Below are 27193 nucleotides of genomic sequence, written 5' to 3' on the forward strand. Positions count from 1 at the left end.
AGGTTTTGTGTACTTCACTACACAAAGAACTAACTAGCTGATAATGAAAATGCCCTTCAAATAAGGGCTGCAGGTTGGAGACTAGCTGCACAGAGGAGGAAGAGTCAGTTTCTTATGCTTATATTTTTTTTAAAGTTGAAAGTGACTGACAGCAACAATTTTTTAGCTGAAAAGACAATGAATACCTTTCAATACACAGGCCAGAAGACCACAAAAGGATGTCTAATCAAAATATACAATCAACTTACTAAGAGCAAGTTGTAAATATTTCCCCTTAAAGTACCATCAAAAGTCAAACTTACCTGATCTACTATCCAGAGGTCCAAAATCCAAAGAATATTTCACGACGTGATAGTTATTCCATACATAAAGAAGGTTGTCCCTGGGATTGTAATCCACAGCTGCTATGTACTGGTATGAATTGGGAAAGGGTACATCCACCAAACTATCCTTGCTTTGGTCGGTGTTGTAAATGTAGTCAATCTTATTCCCTGTGGCCTCATTGTCATCATCCTCATATACAGATTTGACCACATACAGAATCCCACATATCATAAATGCGTTGGAAGCTGACCTTTTATCATATGCAGTATCCCATGTCCCTTCAATCCGTAGGGTGTAAGGGTTCAACTGACTAATGACAATTTTACCATTGTTTTGTTCTGTTGCATAGATTACCCATAGCCCATTCTCATCCACTGCCAGGTCTATGTCAGATTTGCCTCCCCAACGGTAAGGGGAGGTATCATGGTAATTGGCATTTGCTATGATAGCCTCTCCACTCTTTATCCTAGTCCGCAAATCAAACTTTACTATGTTCCTGGTGCGCTCTTTATTGAAGAACAAAGCTCCGTCATACACTACAAATCCTGTGCCATCCACCCTGTGAGGGAGCTTGTAGGTTGTAGTTGGCCTTCCAGCAATGAAGTCATCCTTGGATGAGTACTCAGTCAGGGTATCAGTTCTGTAGGGGGTCCAGGGCATATAATAAATCTTGTCAGAAGCCTGCAGAGGGTCTTTGCACCATGCCCCAGATTGGTGGTCGGACTCAAACAAATGTTCACTCTGGTATACTCCTTTTAGTAGTCCAGGACAAAGAAAAACTGTTGGAAGGGAAAGAGTCAAAATAATAAATGTATTAATTTTAATATTTTGTCATATATTCTTATTTTTCACCAAATAGAGTTCAACTCTAACAAGAAATACCCACCACCACTTAATTATTTTGCTGTATTCTTCTGAGAACATAAAGTAGTTGTCCACATTAATTTTGACATTTGTTCATAATCATTTTGATTTCATTTGCTGAAAAAATTTGGCCTTTTAAAGAGTGGTTGTGCTTTCCTTTGCTTTTTACCCTTGCAAGTGTGTTACAATAATTTTGGATATGCTATATATATAAATGTGACATGTCTATGTATTCTATAGACATATAACAAATATAAATTTTTATATGTGATGGTTTTATATATCTTATTTGGAATTTTTAAAGATATTGTTTTCATTCTGATGCTATTAACTATTCTATACTTATTAAGAAGCATATGAAAATACAATAGTAATTAAAATATAATAATAAGGCAAAAGAAAAGCCCTGTAATACAGGCCACTAAGCCTTCTAGGAAAAAAGCTCTTAAAGCTATAGCACACACAGAGCATGCAACCCACACAATTAAAAATGAGTGATGGATGGATACTGGAAGGAAAGAGAAAGGAAGAAAAAGAAAGGAAAGAAGGAATAAGGAAAGAAGAAAAGGTGAAAGGTTACAGAGAAGAACCCAAGATCTAGATTTTAATCAGTTAAAAATGTCCTGTTAAATACAGTAGTATTGGAACTTAAAAACATGTACCTTTTACTGTTACATGAGAAGAACATTAAAAAACAAGATTACTTGCTACAATATTTTGCTGCTCATACTTCAGACTGAAAATGGGCAGGAATTATCTAATTCAGTTGATTTTTAGTATGATTCAGTAGCACATCATATGAGTGGTGGCAAAAAAAAAAAAAAAAAAAAAAAAACTTGGCCGATTCAACTGTAATGAAGGGGCTAAAAAGCAATGTTTCCCAAAGGGAGGTCCTTGAAGCACCTGTTTTAAGTGGTTTAGCCACATATTACGCACACAGAAAGAAAACAGGGATCCCTAGCCATTTGTGTTTAAGAAATATCATATTAAACATAATACCAGGATTCTAATAGCTGAGGTACATTAGTGAATCTCCAAGATGGAAGTGGGGAGGGTGAGCAAATTTCACAAACTAATTTGATCATGGAACCCTTTCTACAGAGCCTGATGTGGTGTAATGTTCCACTGAACCTGCTATGGGAAACAGTGCTCCAATATTTTTGCAGAGCAAACACATTGAAAAAAAATCATGCAGTCCACTGTTATGTTTGAAATGATTAGAAGTGTATTGGGAGGAGAAATTAGGAAATTACAAGAAATTTGTATGTTGACCCATATTTTAATGATTAAAGTATTATTCTCTTGGTATTAGTGATTAGCTCTTTAACAACAACTATAAAGCTACATCCAATGGAAAACAATCTAAGATGAAATTCAGCTAGGGTTTACAGATTATTAAAAAGGAAAGTACATTATTAAAATGCCCAAAGTTTTAATTTTGGAAAAATGAAAAATTTAGGGGAAAAGTTAACTATCAAAATCTTCCATAGCAAGGATAGATGGCCATCATCAAATTATATTCGATAATAAAATTGATTATTAGAAGAATTTCACAGGATTCTAATATGATATTTATAATTATAAAGGATGGGGAGGGATTATTGTCAAAATTGTATATAAACTTTATGCTAGTTAATAATCAGCCTTTGGTTACTAAAGCATTTTATTTTAAGGTATTTTAGAAAACCATCTCCCCTTTTCCCCTAATAGTTAAAAATTAAAGGAACAGGGGAACCACACCAGAGCTATGGAAAATTATCTATTATAGAAATAAAAACAAATCTAAAACAGTCAGTAACTATCCAAAACCATCTACCGTTTTTCTAACTGCTTAAATAAAGAGGAATAGAATGCACGGTTGAAAATTTTATACTATTAAACTGTTTTAGGGTTAAAAAAATCAAACCAGCACTGGTCAGTACAACAGACTAAAGTGAAGTTGAGCAGCAGAAGTAGTAAATAAATTTTCATAAAATAGAGAAGAATTAATAACAAAATTATTTTAACTAGATGTTAAACTGTTAAATAACTTAGCCTATAAATAGTATATAATTTATGAAAGGTATTTAATTACCTTTTTGTTCCACTTCTATTGGAGAGAGAGAAGTAAAGAGAGAAAGGAGAAAAGAGAATAGATTAATGGTACGATATTGGCCAAGCACTTTTTATTCACCTCTTCCAAACTGAAAGTAAATAATTTATTTCACTCATACTTGCTTTATTGAACATTATGTTTTTTAAAAAAACCCATTCCTCTATAAAATTATTTTTAAGAAACAATCACATTATAAGCTTAAAAATACAGTACAAACTTGGAAAAAAATAAGGCAAAAGTTAATCAAGCTAAGACTGAATAAACATACCATTCCAAATTATAGACATAGGGAATACATATTCATAATAATAACACAAATATTTTCCATTTGAAAGACAAGTTGGTAACTATATATAGAAAGCTTTCAGATAGCTGGTATAGTCTCATTTATTAAATATTATAGTTAATATCACTATTTAACATAATAGTCTTGCTTTTAACCCATCTCAAAAATTGATCTCTTCAGAAGAAACTACTCTGTAATTCATTTCCTAAGGCCTAATATTTTCTATAACTTGTCAGTATTATGAGAAATGTACTTCATGGGGTGACACATTAACAGGGAATGATCTCATTCTGAATAAACATATTTAGAATCCTTATTGAAGAAAGTTCTATTCCTCCCACTCAAAAATATTTTATATTATTGTGGAAAAATACCGTCTTTCAGAAAAATTTGTATCTGAAGGTTGATATAAATAATGAGCCACCTGCCATGGGCTTTTCTGAAATTCTTAAGTGAGTCTTTCAACAAACTCTTAAAAGAATAAATTGGTATCCTCAAACACGTTATGGTTATGTATCTTTCAAATTAGATTCCATTATTATTTTAAGATATTGACTAATACAAGTCAGGGAAAATTCAGGGAAATTATAACATATTCATGAAACTCATCAAGCAGCATCTTCTTTATCTTATAAACATTTGTCTCATTGGAGACAATTTGCCTAGATCACAACAAGAAAAAAAAAGAATCAATGGGAAAAAAGAGAAAGTCAGGAAAGAATAGGTTCATAATACAAACTTTGAAAAAAAATCACAGATTTCAAGTGATGCAAATCTAAGATAATTTCAGTGGAAGGGATAAATTGATCTACTATGCACAATAAATAAAACTACAGGAAAATTTTAAAACAAGGGAGAAATACCATTTTGGTTAGTTACTTTTAGGTGAGATTTTTGTGCATTGACCTAAGCTCATGTCTTCAATTGTTGGCAAAATCACACTCATTTCTCTCCATTGACTTTTTTCAAAAGCTCAGTATCACACGTGTTAGAAGACAACAATGGTATATATGAAAAGTTATGCTTAGGAAGTTGTAAATGGGGTTCTCTTTTTAAGATTCCTTATCTCATTAATTTACAAATCTTATTTTTTGCAATATTTCTAGGACTCTTAAAAACTCTATGATACTCATACTGTTAAAATTTATCATCATCCTTAATTATGGATCTTTATCAAGTAACTGTAGTGTTCACTGGACTGTATGCCTCATTATAGGTCACTTAAAAGCTTTACCTAAGAGACGCACTTCATTCTATGGCTAGATTACTAACAAACCTGAGTTCAGACTGACAACTAGAAGAAGTATAACTAAGCACCTTAAAAATTATTTAATCAGAAGAGTTTCAAGATGGCAGAAAAGGAAAACGTGGAGATCACCTTCCTCCCCACAAATACATCAGAAATACATCTACCTGTAGAACAACTCCAACAGAACACCTACTGAACACTGGCAGAAGACCTCAGACCTCCCAAAAGACAAGAAACTCCCCACGTACCTGGGTAAGGCAAAAGAAAAAAGAAAAAACAGAGACAAAATAGGGATGGGACCTGCACCAGTGGGAGGGAGCTGTGAAGAAGGAAAGGTTTCCACACACTAGGAAGCCCGTTCCCAGGGGAAGACTGCGGGTGGCGGGGGGGGGGGGGAAACTTCAGAGCCACAGAGGAGAGTGCAGCAACGGGGGTGCAGAGGGGAAAGCAGAGATATTCCTGCACAGAGGATCGGTGCCGACCAGCACTCACCAGCCTGAGAGGCTTGTCTGCTCACCCGCAGAGCAAGCGGGGGCTGGGAGCCTCAGAGGCTCAGGTTGCGGAGGCCAGATCCCAGGGAGAGGACTGGGGTTGGCTGCATGAAAACAGCCTGAGGGGACTAGTGCACCACAGCTAGCTGGGAGTGTGTCCAGGAAAAGGTATGGACGTGCCGGAAGAGGCAAGAAACATTTTCTTGCCTCTTTGTTTCCTGGTGTGTAAGGAGAGGGGATTAAGAGCGCCGCCTAAAAGAGCTCCAGAGATAGTCAGAAGCCGCGGCTATCAGCGCGGACCCCAGAGATAGGCATGAGACGCTAAGGCTGCTGCTGCAGCCACCAAAAAGCCTGTGTGCAAACAGAGTTCACTATCCACACCTCCCCTGTTGGGAGCCTGTACAGCCCACCACCACCAGGGTCTGGTGATCCAAGGACAACTTCCCCGGGAGAATGCATAGCACACCTCAGGCTGATGCAACGTCACATCAGCCTCTAGCACCGCAGGCTCGCCCCGCATCCGTACCCCTCCCTCCACATGGCCTGAGTGATCCAGAGCCCCTGAATCAGCTGCTACTTTAACCCCGTCCTGTCTAAGGGAAGAACAGATGCCCTCAGGCGACCTACACATAGAGGCGGGGCCAAATTCAAAGCTGAACCACAGGAGCTGTGTGAACAAACAAGAGAAAGGGAAATCTCTCCCAGCAGCCTCAGGAGCAGCAGATTAAATCTCTACAATCAACATAGTTTTGGAAGGTTTAGCCACAGCAATCAGAGAAGAAAAAGAAAAAAAAAAAGGAATCCAAATCGGAAAAGAAGAACTAAAGCTGTCACTGTTTGCAGATGACATGATAGTATACATAGAGAATCCTAAAGATGCTACCAGAAAACTACTAGAGCTAATCAATGAGTTTGGTAAAGTAGCAGGATACAAAATTGATTCACAGAAATCTCTTGCATTCCTATACACTAATGATGAAAAATCTGAAAGTGAAATTAAGAAAACACTTCCATTTGCCATTGCAACAAAAAGAATAAAATACCTAGCAATAAACTTACCTAAGGAGACAACAGACCTGTATGCAGAAATCTATACGACACTGATGAAAGAAATTAAAGATGATACAAATAGATGGAGAGATATACTATGTTCTTGGATTGGAAGAATTTTCATTGTGAAAATGACTATGCTACTTAAAGCAACCTACAGATTCAATGCAATCCTTATCAAACTACCACTGACATTTTTCTCACAACTAGAACAAAAAATTGCACAATTTGTATGGAAAAATAAATCACCCTGAATAGCCAAAACAATCTTGAGAAAGAAAAATGGAGCTGGAGGAATCAGGCTCCCTGACTTCAGACTAAACTACAAAGCTACAGTAATCAAGTCAGTATGGTACTGGCACAAAAATAGAAATATAGATCAATTGAACAGGATAGAAAGCCCAGAGTTAAACCCATGCACATATGGTCACCTTATCTTTGATAAAGGAGGAAAGAATATACAATGGAGAAAAGACAGCATCTTCAATAAGTGGTGCTGGGAAAACTGGAAAGCTACATGTAAAAGAATGAAATTAGAACACTCCCTAACACCACACACAAAAATAAACTCAAAATGGAATAAAGATCTAATTGTTAGGCCAGACACTATAAAACTCTTAGACGAAAACATAGGCAGAAAACTCTATGACATAAATCACAGCAACATCTTTTTGATCCGACTCCTAGAGAAATGGAAACAAAAACAAAAATAAAAAATGGGACCTAATGAAACTTAAAAGCTATTGCACAGCAAAGGAAACCATAAACAAAACGAAAAGAAAACCCTCAGAATGGGAGAAAATATTTGCAAATGAAGCAACTGACAAAGGATTAATCTCCAAAATCTACAAGTAGCTCATGCAGTTCAATATCAAAAAAAAAAAAAAAAAAAAAACAACCCAATCCAAAAAGCGGCAGAGGACCTAAATAGACATTTCTCCAAAGAAGATATACAGATTGCCAACAAACACATGAAAGAATGCTCAACATCATTAATCATTAGAGAAATGCAAATCAAAACTACAATGAGATATCACCTCACACTGGTCAGAATGGCCATCATCAAAAAATCTACAAAAAATAAATGCTGGAGAGGGTGTGGAGAAAAGGGAACCCTCTTGCACTGTTGGTGGGAATGTAAGTTGATACAGCCACTATGAAGAACAGTATGGAGGTTCCTGAAAAATCTAAAAATAGAACTACCATATGACCCAGCAATCCCAGTACTGGGCATACACCCTGAGAAAACAATCATTCAAAAGGAGTCATGTACCACAATGTTCCTTGCAGTTCTATTTACAAAATCCAGGACATGGAAGCAACCTAAGTGTCCATCAACAGATGAATGGATAAAGAAGATGTGGCACATATATACAATGGAATATTATTCAGCCATAAAAAGAAATGAAATTGAGTTAGTTGTAGTGAGGTGGATGGACCTAGAGCCTGTCATACAGCGTGTAGTAAGTCAGAAAGAGAAAAACAAATACCATATGCTAACATATATATAGGGAATCTAAAAAAAAAAAAAAAAAGGCTCTGAAGAACCTAGGGGCAGGACAGGAATAAAGACTTAGATGTAGAGAATGGACTTGCGGACACAGGGAGGGGGAAGGGTATGCTGGGACGAAGTAAGAGAGTGTCATGGATATATGTACACTACCAAATGTAAAATAGATAGCTAGTGGTAAGCAGCCGCACAGCACCAGGAGATCAGCTCGGTGCTCTGTGTCCACCTGGAGGGGTGGGATAGAGAGGGTGGGAGGGAGGGAGACACAAGAGGGAAGAGATATGGGGATATATGTATATGTATAACTGATTCATTTTGTTATAAAGCAGAAACTAACACACCATTGTAAAGCAATTACACTCCAGTAAAGATGTTAAAAATATTATTTAATCAAAAGTCAACTGTTTAAAAAGGAAACATAAAAGATTATACCAATGCCCCCCATGAAAATAATGAATTAAATGTGACTTCAAAAGTACAAAAAAAATTTTTAATCAATCATCTCAAAAGTTTGGACTTGAGGCCCATTTTACAATGAAGTTGGGAGTGGAATCTTACACTAAAGTTGACATTTTTTCAATCACTAGCCTATAAAGGGATTTCTAGAACTAATTTCATTCCTTGAAATAGCTTTAAATATATATCCTTTGAATTATATATGAAGGTATATTCTACAACATAAAATGTACACTCACAGAACTTTAGTCTTATTCCACATAAAATTCTTCCACTTAGATTGCAATTGCCCTAACTTCTTAGTGATTAGTATTTCTCTCACCAACAAATACTTAATGAGGAAGATGGCATATATGGTAAAAAGTATTGATAAGGTATTTATTATAGTCTATAAATACTATCTTACAATTTAATGGACATTTTTATTTTTCCAACAACCTTTACTTTTTTTCTAAATTGTCATTAGGTAAAATTTAACTTTTAATTCTCTGGTCGTGGTCTAATGTGAAGAAATTGGCATGAACTATAGCATAAGTAAAGTGTGCCTCTGGTACTGCTGGTGACTCAAAATTAAGATTTATTAGGCAGTTGTACTTTGGAGAAAATTATTATGGTCTTGCCTATGTCATGACTGGCTGTAGCCCATTCATCATTTATTTGCTAGTTTCAAGACTAAAGTAAAATATCCTATAATTTTAGTTGAAGTAAGTACACACAAATCATACTCCCATAACAAAAACTGGCAAGGCAAACATGATTCGTCACTGAAAAGCTTAGTAACATTTAGGATTGGTCAGTCATTGTCCATCATCTAATTCTGATTCTAGAAGCTTCCCTCACCTGAAAAAAAAACAAAAACATGCAAACAAATTGCCTTCATACAGAAAACATGCTTACCACTGTATCCTTCACAAGCTCACAATGCCTGGCACATAATACATATTTGATGAACAGCTATTGAATTAATACAAAATCCACAGAGGTGATTAATTCTGCTTCTCGATATTTTAAGCATCTAGTAAAAAGAAAAACGTGGCAAAAGACAATCTGGACTTGTTATATAGATTCATACATGCAATGCATATCTGCATGATGTCTTTGAATATTTTAATGCATGGGGAGGAAAGAAAAATTTATAAGCAGTTTGTTTCTTCAACTAATTAAATGTAAAACCAGACCAAAAAAAAAAAAAAAGGCAAAGAAGAAAAAGTATATGAATGGTTCTGAGGGTTATATTGGCAAGAAAAGTTTGTTGCTATAAAACAGCCTGTGACAATCTAAAAACACAAGTGGAAAACACTCCCTTTACTCCTCTCTGTTATGAGATCATAAATAAATGAATTGTATGATGACAACTCTGCTAGGCCTTCTTCAGGACCTCTTGTCTTTAGCCTGGTCCAATATCCTGAATTCCACATTATAGCTGTTGTTGTTCATGTCCAAACTTCCATGGAACTAGTTTCTCTCCTTTTCTCTCTTCACTTTTAACCCCCAAACTATTTTTATTGTCCAGTCAACCTCCATAAATATACTTATGTATGTCCTTAAAGTGATTTCCTTGTTGTCCTTTGTCCTCCTTAACATCTCAAGCTATATCCTGTGGTTAGAGTAAATGACAAATTCAGACTAAGGGTAATTGTATTCTGTGTAAAAGGAAGAAACAGGAAAAAAAAGAATAGTCAATTTTCCCTTCATTCCCCAACAGTTCATAAAATAGATATAATATAGTCATGTTATTGTTTAGAAAAATAAGATGTTATTAGTTCTATATTAGTTCTGTCCATATTTGTACCATATGCAATACTTTTGAATTGTGTTCCTTAATTAGAAAAGGTATAGATGAGAGAGCATATGCATGCATTGCCAAGTTTTTTTAAGTTGTATTGAAAATTACAGAGAAATAAAATTGTCGCACGCCAAAAATTGTTAGAACTAAATTGCTATAACTAAGAACTATGAAATTGTCTCTAATTCTAATGTAGCTTAACATTTCTTTTCTTTTAAACTGCAAGTCATACAACATATTTTCTATCTACGATTTAAACGTTCCAAATGAGTAGAATGTTATGATGCCTCTGGATCTCTGTAATATATAAATAAAAAGATACTTACGAGTAGCATAGGATAGTAATGAAATATTAAATAATTTATAAACAAATATTTTTATCATTGAAATGTAGTAGGTTTTTTTTTTTTTTTTTTTGCGGTACACGGGTCTCTCACTGCTGTGGCCTCTCCCGTTGTGGAGCACCGGCTCTGGACACGCAGGCTCAGCAGCCATGGCTCACGGGTCCAGCCGCTCCTCAGCACACAGGACCCTCCCAGACCAGGGCACAAACCCGCATCCCCTGCATCGGCAGGAGGACTCCCAACCACTGCGCCACCAGGGAAGCCCATGTAGTAGTATTTTGGACAGAATTATCTTCTTGGTTACATTTGGCTTAGACTATTAAAATACATTTGGGTACACTTATCACAGGCCAGCTGGGCAGTTAAGGAGATGGGAGAAAGGCAAACTAACTAAGTAATAAACAAATCGGTCTTTGATGAAAATTTGCCTGTGCATTATCTATAAACAAAATCATCTATAAGTGGATAACCAAAAGTCCACAATAATATTTTATATCAGTATAGTACTTTCTAAGTAAACAAAATGTTTTCATATGAATCACTTGCTTTAATTCTTTAAACAACACTGTGATATGGTGTTAGGTACTACCATATCAGAGATAAGTCAACTGAAACTCAAAAGGATTTGACCAAGGTCAACAATGGTAGGTGGCAGAGTCCTATCATTTGTCTAATATCATACACTGGTTCTCACAACATGTAAACTCAATGAAACACAGTTTGTTGCGTTCTTGCTCTCCATTTCCTTTCTGTCACCAAATCCAAGCAGGAGTGTACTTTAGAGGAGATAAATAACATAAATGGAAACTCCCTAAGGTCAGGCACTGTGTCTGTTATAAAAACTAACATTAATTAAGTATGTACCACATGCCACATATTGCCTATGATACTAATTTAATCAACTCACATCAACCTTATGAGGTAGATATTCTCATTATCTTAACTTTTCAAATGACAAAACAGGCACAAAGATGCATGGATCTTTTGTTAATAAGTAGCAGAGCTGGAATTCAAATCCAAGTTTTGATCTTATTCATCACTGCATCTTCAATGCCCAGCACACAGAAAGAGCTCAATTAATATTTCTTATGCCTCGATGAAATGATGAATTGTGCTGTGGTATTTTCAAAGAAAGGAACTGAATGTCATACTTTTCAGTGCTATCAAGCCTGAGAATGGTGATGCAAAGCATATCTCCAGAGAAGATAAATAGAAAAAATGGGTTCCTCATTTCTTGGCCAAGGAAACGAGATATTTCTTATCAGCAGAAACAAACTAGTTCTGAATACCTCATGTCCTGTTAATTATTATTCTGAAGCAGAGAAAATTCTCTCTTCTTCCATTTCACAACCACCAAGAAAATACAGAAGCACTTCAATAAACAGAAATAAAAAGATCTATGAAGTTCATTAATTTTTTGGTATATTACATATCAAAAATTCTGACAGACATCTGTCTCTTTCAGTAAACAAAGTGCTAATCCTTTATTTAATGAAAGACAAGGGTAATCTCGGCAGCTCAGCTTCTAAATTATGTTTTTCAAATGATACCCATGCACCAGTGAAGAAAAGTGCCGCTCAAGCACCTTGTATTACAATGGCTTTACATAATGTGTTTACAAAATTATCACCTCCTAATGAATTTCATCCTGGAGTGTGTAGATGGAAAATGTCAATAATTCATAAAATGCTTTCACTAGTCCCATTATAATTTAAGCACTTAAATACAATATCTATAGATGCTGCAGAAAATCAGACTGTCTTTTATTTTGTATTAACTTTCCATTCCATTGATGTATCTGTAAAATCTTTCAAACTGTTAATTTAGCCTTTTAAAAGAAAATGGTGCTATTAGTTGACTCCTTTGTGAATCTACTGGTAATAGCTTCTAGTGAAAATAGTAATTTCAAAGTTATTATTGGTAACAGTTAAAGTCAACATCACATTTGGTTCATCTAGGATGTACCCTTGTCATAATGATTTGTCACCACTATGTAAAAAACATGTGGCATTTAGAGTTGCTAAATAAAAAACAAAGGCAGAGTCCCCTCAGAGAGTACTAGACTATATATGCATATTTCTATATTAGATCTGCTGACTGCATTTTTTATGTGTGAGGCTCTCAGAGCTGTGAATACAGAGATAACTAATAACAATCATAATACCTAACAGTTACTGAACATATACTATGTGAATAGTCATGCAGTAGATCATTTTCTTTAATCCACAGAGAAACTGGATTTGCTGGTACTATTATGAATATGTTACAAGGGAGGAACTGATCTCTGCCTTAGGGAAGCTTATAATAAGTGCTGATTTTCAGTATACTTGTTTACCAACAATAAGTTCCTTTCAAATGCTTTCAAAGGAGCTAGTATAAAAAGATTAAAAATAAACAAGAGGGCTTCCCTGGTGGCGCAGTGGTTGAGAGTCCACCTGCCAATGCAGGGGACATGGGTTCGTGCCCCGGTCTGGGAAGATCCCACATGCTGCGGAGCAGCTGGGCCCGTGAGCCATGGCCGCTGGGCCTGTGCGTCCAGAACCTGTGCTCCGCAACGGGAGAGGCCACAACAGTGAGAGGCCCGCATACCGCAAAAAAAAAAAAAAAAGACAAGAATAGAAGTGAAAGGCAGAGACAGGGGGAATTGTTAAGAGAAGCTGAAGTTAGAAACACAAAGCATACAGTTTGACTACCATCAAATTTCTTGTGGAAAATGTTATCCATTTGCTCTTGAGAAATATATTTTTGACTGATGTCTATTACTAGGTTCTATGGATCCAGCTCTGTATATCTAAAAAAATAAAATACTCAAACTGAATCTAAATAAAGTCCTAGATAGTTAGTAAATACCTTATAATTAATGTTCCCAGGGTTCTAGGACTGAAGGTTCTTTTTAGATATCTATTCCCAGCCAGTATTTTACAAATTAGAAAAATGAAGCCAGAGAATTAAGATAATAGCCCCAAATCAGTTTAATTTTTGAATTATGGTTTTAATAGTATTAAAAACAAATTATTAAGTAATGTGAATATTTTGAGACACTTAACAACTTTATGCATTGTGAGGGCAGAAATGGCTATCCTAATTTTATTGATGAGAAAAACCAGAAGCTGAAAGAAGTCAAGTTACTTTACTTTTGACTAAACATTATTCTTTCAGTCTTCACCAGTTCTCTTAAGATCTTGTGAATTATTCTTGGAACTGAAAATTTTTATCATCACTTGATGCAAGAGAAAGGGACCACAAAACCCACAGTGACATTCAGTAAGGAAAAAAAGAAAACAACATTTTGAGGAACAGCTTAGGAATCTGAGGAGCTACTACGTACTAGGGTACTTTGTAGAACTCTTCTAAATATCCCAACCAACCTGAACTAGATTCACTAGTCAAAGAGCAGAAAATATTTTGTATTCAGTAATAGCATAGATAATAAAATAAATATGATTTTTGGAACTATAAACAAAAAAACAAACAAAATTAATCCCAGAATTCATTAGTAGAAAATATACACCAAAAATATCACATACACGTCAATCAAATCTCTTGAAAGTAGATTTAAGATACTTACTTATTTAGATTTTGGCATTTGATAAAGTTAAGATGCTAACACCAATTCATCTGAATACATTTCAGGTCTTTAGATTCATTGCTATAAATTTCCAAAAATATGTTCTTTTTTTAAAAAAAATTTATTGGCATATAGTTGATTTGCAATGTTGTGTTAGTTTCAGGTGTACAGCAAAGTCAATCAGTTATACATATTCATATATCCACTCTTTTTTAGATTCTTTTCCCCTATAGGACATTACAGATTATTGAACAGAGTTCCCTGTACTATACAGTAGTACCTTATTAGTTATCTATTTTATATATAGTAGTACGTATATGTCAATCCCAATCTCCCAATTTATCCCTCCCCCTCTTACCCCCTGGTAATCATGTTTGTTTTCTACATCTGTAACTCTATTTCTGTTTTGTACATAAGTTCATTTGTACCTTTTTATTTTTTAAGATTCCACATATAAGCAATATCATATGATATTTATCTTTCTCTGGCTGACTTACTTCACTCAGTATCACAATCTCTAGATCATGTTGCTATAAATGGCATTATTTCCTTTTTTTAATGGCTGAGTAATATTCCATTGTATATATGTACCACATCTTCTTTATCTATTCCTTTGTCAATGGATATTTAAGCTGCTTCCATGTCCTGGCTATTGCAAATAGTGCTGCAATGAACATTGGGGTGTGTGTATCTTTTCTAATTATGATTTTCTCTGGATATATGCCTAGAAGTGGAATTGCTAGATCATATGGTATCTCTATTTTTAGTTATTTAAGGAACCTTCATACTGTTCTCCATAGTGGCTGTACCAATTTACATTCCCACCAACAGTGTAGGAGGGTTCCCTTTTATCCACACCGTTTTCAGCATTTATTGTTTGTAGATTTTTTGATGATGGCCATTCTGAAGTGTGCGAGGTGATACCTCACTGTAAGTTTGATTTGCATTTCTCTAAGAATTAGTGATGTTGAGCATTTTTTCATGTGCTTTTTAGCTATCTGTATGTCTTCTTTGGAGAAATGCCTATTTAGATCTTCTGCCCATTTTTTGATTGGGTTATTTGTTTTCTTGATATTGAGCTGCATGAACTGTTTGTATGTTTTGCATCACGTCAAAAAGAATAAAATACCGACAAATAAACTTGTCTAAGGAGGCAAAAGACCTGTACTCAGAAAACTATAAGACACTGATGAAAGAAATAAAAGATGACACAGAGAGATATACCATGTTCTTGGATTGGAAGAATCAATATTATGAAAATGACTATCCTACCCAAAGCGATATACAGATTCATTGCAATCCCTATCAACTTACCAATGGCATCTTTCACAGAATTAGAACAGAAAATCTTACAATTTGCATGGAAACGCCAAAGACCACAAATAGGCAAAACAATCTTGAGAAGGAAAAACAGAGCTGGAGGAATCAGGCTCCTTGACTTCAGACTATACTAAAAAGCCACAGTCATCAAAACTAGTACTGGCACAAAAACAGAAATATAGATCAGTCCAACAGGATAGAAAGCCCAGAGATAAACCCACACACCTATGGTCACCTAATCTATGACAAAGGAGGCAAGAATATACAATGAGGAAAAGACAGTCTCTTCACTAAGTGGTGCTGGGAAAACTGGACAGCTATATGTAAATGGACAAAATTAGACCACTCCCTAACACCATACACAAAAATAAACTCAAAATGGATTAAAGACCTAAATGTAAGGTCAGATACTATAAAACTCTTAGAGGACAACACATGCAGAACACTCTTTGACATAAATCTCAGCAAGATCTTTTCTGATTCACCTCCTAGAGTAATGAAAATAAAAACAAAAATAAACAAATGGGACCTAATGAAACTTAAAAGCTTTTGCACAGCAAAGGAAACCATAAACAAAACGAAAAGACAAGCCTAGAATGGGAGAAAATATTTGCAAATGAAGCAACTAACAAGGGATTAATCTCCAAAAATGTGTTCTTTATAACATTTTTCTAAATTTGTGTCTTACTAATTCTATATTCTAACCATATTCTTCACAGTGGCTTATTCATTTTACTTCATATACTCCACACCTATATTTATTTTTCAACTTTTACTCACTCTGTAGCCCCTACTTAGAATGCCTCACACCTTATATCCCAGTTAAGCCAAACGTTATCTTTAGGTTCTAAATTATTCCTTCATGAACACTACTTTATTTTCCAGCTCCATAATGAATAGCTGCATAATTCCAACATAGCTTATGGAAGAGGAGGGTTTCCACAATGTCCCAGTCCAGGGATTGGCAAACTTTCTGCAAAAGGCCAGATAGTAAATAATTTAGGTTTTGTGAGCCACATACAAGCTGTGTCACACAGTTGTCTTCTTCTCTCTCTTTTTTTAAAATAACTCTTTAAGAATGTAAAAGATATTCTTAGCTCATGGGCCAATACATAAACAACCCACTGGATGTTTATCCCTTGGCCATAGTTTGCTAATATCTATTCTAGTTAATTTCATTTATATGGTCTCATTTACTATTCTCCTGGCCCTTGGTATTTTAACCTTCTATCCTTCTTCTGGAAGCACAGTTGACCCTTGAACAATGTGAATTTGAACTGTGCAGGTCCACTTATACACAGATATATTTCAATAGTAAATACTACAGTACTACACAGTCCATGGTTGGTTGAATCAGTGGATACGGAGGACCAATTATAAGTTATACTCAGAGTAACCCTTAAGTTGTTCAAGGATCAACTGTACTGAGAGGTTCTTGAAGGCAAGGGACTCTGTATCATTCACTCAGGCATTATAAGGTTCTAAATGTCTTGTTATAACTGCTGGTCCATAAATGTTGGCACTGACATGCTTTTAAAATCACAGGCAAATAGCTCCAAATATGAACTTGGTATGGTTTATTTCATAATGCGAACAAAAGAGAAGGGGACAAATCTTACAGATGGCAAAGTACTTTTGCTAAACAGGCACATAAAATCCCACTTAGGTACTACTTCTTATCTCTCTATAATGGAGTCCATTGTAACTCTCACTATTTACTTAAACAGTTGTACACTGCAAAATATTTCTTCTACAATCAATTGCTAAGAAAGATTTTGTAATCCCTGTGGAATTTCTCCTTAAGAATGTTGAAACATGTTATTTTTAGATTTTTTATGTTTAGTTAACATTTACGCTATGTCAGGCTACTTGCCGAATACTTTATCTATATTATCTTATTTAATCCTCACAACAACCCTGTTGAGAATGTTGTCACTGCTATACAGATGAGGAGTTCAGAGTCCATATAATTAACAATTAGTAGAGCTGCTATTTGAACTTCTGAGCCTGCACTTTTTTTTTTTTTTTTTTTTTTTTTTTTGCTGTACGCGGGCCTCTCACTGCTGTGGCCTCTCCCGTTGCGGAGCACAGGCTCCGGACACACAGGCTCCGCGGCCATGGCTCACGGGCCCAGCCGCTCCGCGGCATGTGGGATCCTCCGGGATCGGGGCACGAACCCGTGTCCCCTGCATCGGCAGGCGGACTCTCAACCACTGCGCCACCAGGGAAGCCGCTGAGCCTGCACTCTTAACCTCTGTGCTACACTCTCTGGCAAACAAGAAGGTGATGAAATAATGAAAATAATGAGCACAACTAATATTATCTGAGTGCTTACTAATTACTAGGTGGTCTACTGTTTAAAATAATTTACATATACTATTCACATAATAGTCACATTACCATTATAAAGTAGACAGTATTATTATTTCCATATTACAGAGAAGGAAACTAGATGCAGATAAGTTAAATAAATAGTAAATGGCAGACCCAGAATCCAATGCCAGGCCTCTGATACAAGAACCCAAGTGCTAAACCAGTATCTTTCAAGTGCAAGCTACTACTGTTGAATAATTCAATCAACTGAATGAGGAATAGAGCCTCAGCTATCCCTATTACTTTCTAAATGCCAATAGTGCTTTATCCACTAAATTATATTTATCAGGTATAGGAAATGAGTTGATGGCATGATCGCAAGGAAAATATCTGATTGTGATTTCAACAAACAAAACCTTTTAAAAGTTAGTAATAACAACTACCAATAACTTAACTTGAAAAAATGTGCTACACTGATTTTTGTTAAAGAATCTCTTGTCAGAGCCATCTATTTAAGATCTCTTTCCAGACAACAGGCTTTCTCTTCTGACACTTTTTTTGACTCACAAGGCATACACTGGTCACCTGTAAAGGCAGGAACTAGCATCTGACTTAAATCAATAATGTCGGACAGAGCTGGAGGAAATGCAGGGGTAGAAGAATTAGGTATATCAAAATAAAGGTGACATACATAAAACTATTTGCCACTTTTTTTCCTACTTGAAGGAAAAACACATGTTTTATTAATTATGCATCCTAGAGTAAACTGTAGACGTAGCAGATTTCTCATGGGAGTCTCCTATTTCTTAATTCCTCAGTATCCATCATAGCGTGCCTATAACAATTTAGTAGCAAGATTTCATTGGCCTAGCTAAACATAGTTAATTGTATAGTGAAAGGGTTCTACTTTTTCCTCACTCATAGGTGAGAGCATTCATAATAGAATTTAGCTCTGCAATGTTATAATATTTGACATAAAAATTATATGCTTCTAAGAATGGGAGCATATTCTTCCCTCATTTCCTTGTGAATTTATGTTCTTCTTTTGAGACAGTAACAGAAGGAATAAATATTCCTTAAAAGATTGTTGTAAATTAGCTAGATGAAAGTTGAGAAAGGAAATAATGAACAGGCAACCTTTCAAATGTATATAGTGTGGTACGACACCCAAAGCTGAAATATTAAAGTCAAAATCAAATTAAAACAAAACATAAAGAGTGTTGTCCCTTCCATTCTTTATAATACTCAGCCAACATCTGTTCAGTAATTCACTAAATGTATTGTTTTGTTTTAGTAAAATATGTCAAAGTAGAGGAAAAGGAAGTTTTAGAGAATGAAATAAACGATCATTTTATTCTTTGCTCTAGTGGACACTGGCAAGATACTTTACAGTCTGTTTTTTTTTTTTTTTTTTGCGGTACGCGGGCCTCTCACTGTTGTGGCCTCTCCCGTTGCGGAGCACAGGCTCCGGACGCGCAGGCTCAGCGGCCATGGCTCACGGGCCCAGCCGCTCCGCGGCATGTGGGATCTTCCCGGACCGGGGCACGAACCCATGTCCCCTGCATCGTCAGGCGGACTCTCAACCACTGCGCCACCAGGGAAGCCCTTTACAGTCTGTTTAAACTAACTAGGCTCCAACTGTTTGTTTGTTTGTTTGTTTGTTAATTTTGCCTTAAAAGCTATCTGTAGGATCACAAAAACGAATTTGCTGATTAGAGCATTAGGGAACGAACTATCATCAGTGTAACATTATTATATATAATTTTCTCACTTTTTAATTTAAAAAGTCCTGTAAACAAATAAAAAAGCAATTAACATCTAGTAAACTGATGTAGATGGTATTTATTTAAATTTTTAATTTCACGTTTACAGGTGTAACTGTAGGTACTACATAAATGTTATTATTACATCTACCACATTACATCTACCACATGTCATTACATCTACTACATAAATGTTATCATTACATCTACCACATAAGGTGATTAAAAAAATCCAACATTAAAGACAAAATAAATTTCAAATAGAAACTATATATTTCCTCAAGAACACTCATATTATGACCTGCTCTATTAATCTACTAGAATGTTAGTTGTATATATTCAAGGACTCTCACCATTTTATTCACCACTGTGTCTCAGCACCTAGAAAAGTGCCTGGAATATAGAAGCTACTCAATACATATATTGAATTTGTTAAATCAGTATAAAGCATCTCTATCTATGATGGTCTTGAATAACCGGTATAACTTTACTCATATTTCATAGGCAAAATAAAAGGAACATAATTTAAATGATATGTGTATGTGGATTGTGTAATTGCTATACTGAAGTAAAAGTTTTCTGCATATGATGTTTAATTAATAAACTCATTTGATATTTCAGGTTAATATCTAATTACTTTAAAAAAACAAGTACTATACTCTATTCCATCATGCTCCATTTTAAAATAATGAACATTGAAACAAAATCATTTGCATTTTTTGGCATATTAAAACATGACAATAAATGCATAATTTTGAAACAAGAAGCATTTATAGCAACAACAGCCAACAGTTACTGAATGTTTACTGTGTGGAAACCCTTACTATTAACTCATTTAATTATCAAAATAACTCTTTAAGGTAAGTATACTATCACCATTTTACAGGTGAAGAAATTGTGAGGAGAAATTAAGTTAATTACTTAGAGTCACAAATTTAGTAAGAAACAGAGGCAGGATTTGAAAAGAGACAATGTGGCTCCAAAAACTTATGCTTATCAGATGGTCTACATCATCTTTTAAGAAGATTACTTATCAGTTTATACTGACTAATTTTTCTCACTCAGAAAATAGAGTAACACAACAGTTTGATGCCCTATTTTAAATGTCAATAAATTTGAAAAATAGATTCAAAAGTATGATGTTTTGAATGAAATCTCAAGTTGTGAATTTTGGCTGGTTTGATACTTATATGAAAACTATGTGGCCCACAGAATCTGGTATCCACTTGCAAATAAATGACATATACATCTGGAAAGAGAGTGTGAGGTAAGTTTTAGATTTCTTAGATTTCTCAAGTTGATATTTTCTAGTCACAAGCAATAGCATCTTAACTCAGAAGTCTTCTTTTAGCATCAGTTCTTTTGTTACGCACGTAGCATGGACTCATCAGACCACGGTGAGGATCTATGCTCTACTGTGCCTACCAATTTTAGAGAGAGGAGAGATTTGTGATGGAAAAATTACAACTCCTTAGAAGCAAAAGTAAAAGTCGAATATTTATACTACGAAAGAATGAACAGAGTGTGCAGCAGTGCTATGAAAACGGATTTTCCTTCTTTTTGAAATCAAATATAGTTTCTTCTACCACTGTAAAACTAATGTCTTAATTTCATGTCCAAGTTAAGTTTATGCATTTGGAGAAGGCAGCAGTCTTTTATGTTTCTTCTCTCTCAGCTTAGTAAACTATATATTGCCTATCTGAATTCAGGGCCATTAAATATTTGAAAAGTATTTGCTGCACTATATATATTATTGGTTCTGTCTCTGAACAGTGCCCTCTTTCTGCTTTATAGCTAATGTAGCATTTCTCCGTGGCATCCATAGATTAAAACATTCACTACCAGAAAGTAAGTGAAAACGGAGCAAGCTCATTTTGTTACAGGCTATCTTAATAAATCTGTCTAGTTTACTGATGTTCACTTTCACTTAAAATTAGTACATATTTATCTTGCAAACTTCAAGAAGGCAGAGAGGTTAAGTTCCCTTTTCTTTCCCTGGCAGCAATGTTACTTTGTTAATGTTAATAAATGGCAGTTTAATAGGACCAGATCTATATTTCTGATATATATTATACTTGGGAATATTTATAAGAGGGTCAATGAGGAGTATATTAAGACTTTAAAAGATTCTATGTATTGTTTCTAGAGCCATATAACTCTTCAGTATAGAAAGAAGCAAGAGAGCTTAAGTTAACTGGCTGAATTTTATGTTAGCTTGATGCCTTTTTAAAATTTAGTACAGAAAACTAGCTTATTGATGAACCTAGTTTATTTCCATTTGGACAAATAAAAATAAAATAAAAGCAAATTTAGTCCAATATTCTTAAACTGATAATTGAAATATTGGAAATGATCAGCATTTTTCTTGACAGTATTGTAGAGGAAAAGATTTTTTACTTTGAAGACAGATAAACTCTTCCTTTTTACAGTTCCTTACTTCCCACAGAAGATGGTTATAGATACAGCTTATATAATCAGTCCCCTAGAGCAATTCTTACCAATTGGTCAAGCATGCAACAGTCAGAATAGATGCTCACTGATAATACAATCTGCTCTCTCCCAGTTCTATATGGCAATCACTTTATCCTTGGTTATGACAATACAATGGAAGAAAAACATTGATGTTTATTAAATCAGATCATGCCCACAGCTGTAAAATAGATATACTCTATGTTTTATGCACCTACCACAAGTACAAAATATGTCTCAGTAGATAAATGCCAGAATTTTTATTATGATACACTTGATTTTATTTCTGAAAAGCTGTGTGTGAATTAATGCCTTGTTTTCATTTTTATATATTGATACTATTTTCTTGCACACAAACTCCCTTTTACACAAAAACAAGTTGGTTATAGAGCCACTCTCTCCCAAACCATCTCTTTTGCAATGAAACACAGTAATTCTCCTATATCTGTGCCCTTGCACTACCACTTATCATTTAATACTGACTTGCACAATCTCCAATACATTTAGCTAAGATTTGTTGAAATCCCACCTCTTTTATGAAGTTTTGAACAACTTCCCACGTGAACCACTGCTTTCAGGAAGGCCTGCTTTCAAAAGATAAGCCTTAGGAAGAAAGTTTTGCAGAAACTGATCACTTTGGGAGATATGGAGTAAGACATCACTCCAATTAATATGTTAACAAGAAATTCAGTAATCAGTAGAATCCCAGAAAGGAGCAGATTCTCTATATTATTGGCCAACTGTTTCAAACATATAAATTTTACTTCATCAACAAGATTATAGCTGCTTTCCAAGAAAGTAGATAATATGTTAAATGTTAAAAGAGGCGATAAGATGATTAATGTTTTGGCAAATCAGATTTACAAGAGACTATGTAATATTTTTATAATAACACTAAATAATTACATAATGGTTGGTAGATACATATTGACTGATGATGCCTACAAATGCTTTGAGTTACTCAAACATAATGAATCCAAACAATCTTATGTGGTATAGTGTCCTAATTTGGGATTCCTGGAAAGTAGACCCTGAGACAAGAATTTTGATGTAGGTAGTTTATTTGGGAGGTGATACCAGGAAACAAGTGTGAAGGAACAGGGAGAGAGAAACTGAAAAGGAAGAAAAGTCACAATATGCATTATTATTGGAGTTGCCACTGCTGGAAAGGAGGACCAAATTCTGCCCAGATCTCTGAGATATTTCCCTGAGTAACATATATCTGGAGTAATGATACACAGGCCATTCCTCCCCAGTGGTTGAGGACAATTTCACCCGATGAAAGCCCTTCATACAAGTGAATGGCTGGGTGCCAGCCAAACAAGTTTCTGGGCTTGGGGAAAGTCTTATGGCAGAATGCTAAAAGACAAAGGCATTTGAGGTGAGAACGGGGTAACTGAGGTAGGGCTGAGTGCCCACAAAATAGTTTATTGTGGGTCTGGGTAAAATCAGAGTAGAGCCAAGGGGATGCTATATGTATGCCAGAGGCATCTGCTGTGTGTGTGTGTGTGTGTACACGTGCACATGAACAAAATCTTAAAATTAAGGTTTAAGGTACCTAAACCTTAATCTTTAACTTCTATTCTCTCATGATACCGAGTTTCACATTTATTTAGCAGTCACTTCAATTTTGGAAACAGCAATAGGTATTGTTACTCATTTGGTTCTTTACACAGCAGTTTTTCTTCACTCTTTCTCCAACAACAACCAAAAAATCTTCACTACTGTAATAGTACTAGCTTATTATTATTATTATTATTATTATTATTATTATTATTATTTGCAGTACGCAGGCCTCTCACTGCCATGGCCCCTCCCACCGCGGAGCACAGGCACCGGACGCGCAGGCCCAGCGGCCATGGCCCACGGGCCCAGCCGCCCCGCGGCATGCGGGACCCTCCCGGACCAGGGCACGAACCCGTGTCCCCCGCACCGGCAGGCGGACCCCCAACCACTGCGCCACCAGGGAAGCCCCTACTAGCTTATTTTTGTAATATCCTTTCCGGTTACACACAGCTGAGAGTGAAAAGTTCAGAAAAGAATTGTTGCTAGAGGTCTAAAATTTACACATTCCACAGAACTCTTCCTGCAGGCACAGAAAGGGAAAAATAGAACTTGCTGTGACTGATTCTGTCTATTCTCATGTCAATTCTGGGAATGAAGAGAGAGAAGGATAAATCACTTAGATCACAAATCCTAAATTCACAAGCAGTTAAGACCCAGCTGACAAGTGGGGCTTCAGGAGAAGTAATAATTCTTTTCTGTTACTTTTTATGGTAATAGTCACTTAAATTTAGGCTTTTGATACCCCTTCCTATTTTCACTTGAATTGGGCTTTTGATAGCCCTTCCTATTTTCATAAGAGAAAATGTGTTTAGATAGACCTCATAATGAGAAACTATTAAAATACTTCCTATGTAGAAAACATTATTCATTTTTGGGGTCTTATTTCTTGGCCTTTTAAAATACAGCATTGAATTTAATAAATCACCTGTAGTTCAGTACAGTTACAGGGCTGTCTAAAATTCTTGAAAGAAGAATGAAGAATGAAAGGATGGGCAATGCTTGCAATTTTAACTCAAATATTTTCATTTACTAACTCACATACAGAAAAGTGAACACTTGCAAATTTTAAGATTCTGAGAAGATGTAATTTAAACCTAGAAGTAGATCAAGGTCAATTAACCTAACACAGTAAATTAGCAAGCAACCTGAAATATTTATAAGCAATTTAAAGGCAACAAAATGTATGCTTTGTTGAGCACTGGGTACATAATAAATACTTGCTGATTTATCGACTTAATGAACATAATGATGAGTTAATAAGAACTAATTTCTACATGGAGGAAGAACATACAGAAAAAAAAAAAATGAGTACACTCAGTGCTCGCCATACAAGCATAATTGGCTCCAAAATGTTTTGGAGGAAATGAGCACAAATGACTATTAACTACCCATATAATTAATATAAAATGACAGTATGTTTATTAATGTAAAAGTAGCTACAGAATCAAGCTAGTAATGTAGTAATATGCATTCATACTTACATACTAAAATAATAATAAAGTCTTATCATTGCATATAAATATAATAACTTTTTAATGAGCAGGGTACTTGGAAGTAGCTGCAATATCAGTCCTCATCGTTTTCCACGTATCTGGGTGTTGTGCAACTCAGATACTCAGGTTTAACTGATAGACAATTTTGAAACCATATGATAGTCTTTTTTGTCAAAAAGGGCAATTTAAATTTTAAACCAACACTTTTCAAGAAGAAACACAGAAGATAAGTGTATACAGAGAGTACTACATCAAGAGACAAAGGCAACCAAAATCACAGTGAAGAATAAGGCATAATTTGCTTTCGTGCAGATGGCAGCCATCACTTGAATTTAAATAGATGGTAAGTATGATCACATAGTGATATCAGCCATATAACTATATAGACATGAAAGGGATCAGAATATGCCACCCTAAGATATGGTGCCTTGGCATACTAAATAATATTTTTACAGTGAAGAAATGTGAGAAACAGCAGTACAGGAAGGACTCTCTAACCTTCCCCTTCCCCCTGAATCACGTCATTAAGACCCTCTTGTGAGAGGTGCCCTCCCTATACCCAAAAGACAGAGGGATGCTGAGAGGAATCCAAAAGAACAGTTTCTCCCAGCTTACCAACCTTCACTCATACCTTTAGTCTTCTCATGGTTTCTCACACCTTCCTACTCTTTATCAACTTCCATATAAAAACGCTCAGGTTAAGGTCTTCATTTCACTATGAAGGCTCAGTGAACTGAATAGTCCAGGACACAAATCACACAAGTGTGATGGAAAAGCTTGGGATTTCAATCCAGATTTGTAAGATTACAAAAACTACATTCTAACCAAAAGATTACAAAACCTACATTCTATAACAGAGTATAGAATGAAATGCAAATGTAAAATATAATTTTATTTGCAATGATGCTGAAAACTCTCAAAAATGTTTTTCCCTGATACTGTTCAAAGCTAGTGGTATTTTAATTGACTTACTGAAATAGTTGCCTCTATTAGTTCTATAATTGAACTATCACAGCAAAATCTCTGAAGCATATGTTTTAAGACAGCACTGTTAGGTTCATAGTATTCCCTGTTGCCAAATGGATCCTAACTTTAGTAACAGACAAAAAGGACAGAAAGAAGCACCAGCAATCACTGCATACTCTTTATTTAAGAGAAATCAATACTGCAAACTAAATATCATATATAGCCAGTTCAGTGAAATATATTTTCCATTAAAATTATAACAGGCAAATAACATTGCTCACATTGTTTGTGAATGCTGACAGTCGTGCTACAATATGTGTTTTATAAGCAAAGAAATATCTTCTGATGTAAAAAGAGGCTATATTTTTTTAAAAAACGTGTCTAATTAGGTCATTGAAATCTTGGGATTGGTCTTTCCCCAAGACATAATGTCCACCTGTGGCTGACTTTCCTGGACAGTCTGCAAAAGTCTATAGAATTCATAATATACCACAAACCCTTCACAGACGTGGTACCAAATTTTGATCAATGTGCAAAATCATTATCATAAATAAAACTGAGAAGAATAATGTCTGCTGGATGAAATGTTAAATTAAGTGGAGTCGTGGTAACATGTGGGGTGCAACTTAGAGTACAGCCAATGCCAAAAAAACTCCTCCAAAATAAACAGATTTACAAAAACCCAAATCAGTGATATTTAGTTGAAATCTATGAACTTTGTTTGACAAGTATATAAGGGTAGTAGGTCAGAAAACGTTTATGTTGAGAGGGCAACACACCAAAATGAATATACAGTGCTATATTTGTGAATGAAATTTAATTCATTCAAAAGAACCACAAATATTCTGGTATTTGGAGGTGTTTTAATATACACATGTACATACACAGGTTCAGAACCATTGATATATACTCTAAGCATAATCTGCAATAACCTTAGTTTAATTCTTTCCAAATACTATCTGGGAATTCAGATATTCAACAAATTGCTATATTCCTGTTGGCCTGCCACTTGGCCAGAAGAATCACAGAATCCGCCATTCAAGGCAAAGAGAGTAGCATCCTGCAGGTGAGGATCTCCAGGAGAGTAAAGGGACACTGTGAAGAGAGACCTCTCCTAGTATAAATTTAAGGATATTTTAAAGTTCAAGATTGGATCCATTGGCCATTCCACAGACTAATCCATTGGCTTTTCTTTCTGTAAATATCATCTATTTTTTTTTGTGAACAACAAAGTCATGAATAATCTTTCTTTTATAAATATGGAAATCTACAATCTCATA

General features: G+C 35.3%; 1 protein-coding gene across 9 annotated transcripts in view; it reads right to left on the reverse strand.

The window, feature by feature from the left end:
* ADGRL3 (adhesion G protein-coupled receptor L3) overlaps nucleotides 1–27193 on the reverse strand; it is a 585975-nt gene that overhangs the window by 335196 nt on the left and 223586 nt on the right. For 8 of the 9 annotated variants that reach the window (XM_060090753.1, XM_060090744.1, XM_060090771.1 and 5 more), the window contains 2 exons: nucleotides 3263–3277; nucleotides 303–1103 (listed from right to left, as the gene is read on the reverse strand). In XM_060090753.1, coding sequence (XP_059946736.1) covers nucleotides 303–1103; nucleotides 3263–3277 — 816 coding nt within the window. The remainder of the gene's footprint in view (nucleotides 1–302; nucleotides 1104–3262; nucleotides 3278–27193) is intronic. The other variant, XM_060090762.1, reaches the window with a different exon arrangement.

The sequence above is a fragment of the Mesoplodon densirostris genome, chromosome 1 (genome assembly GCF_025265405.1).
Source record: "Mesoplodon densirostris isolate mMesDen1 chromosome 1, mMesDen1 primary haplotype, whole genome shotgun sequence".
Lineage (NCBI taxonomy): Eukaryota > Metazoa > Chordata > Mammalia > Artiodactyla > Ziphiidae > Mesoplodon > Mesoplodon densirostris.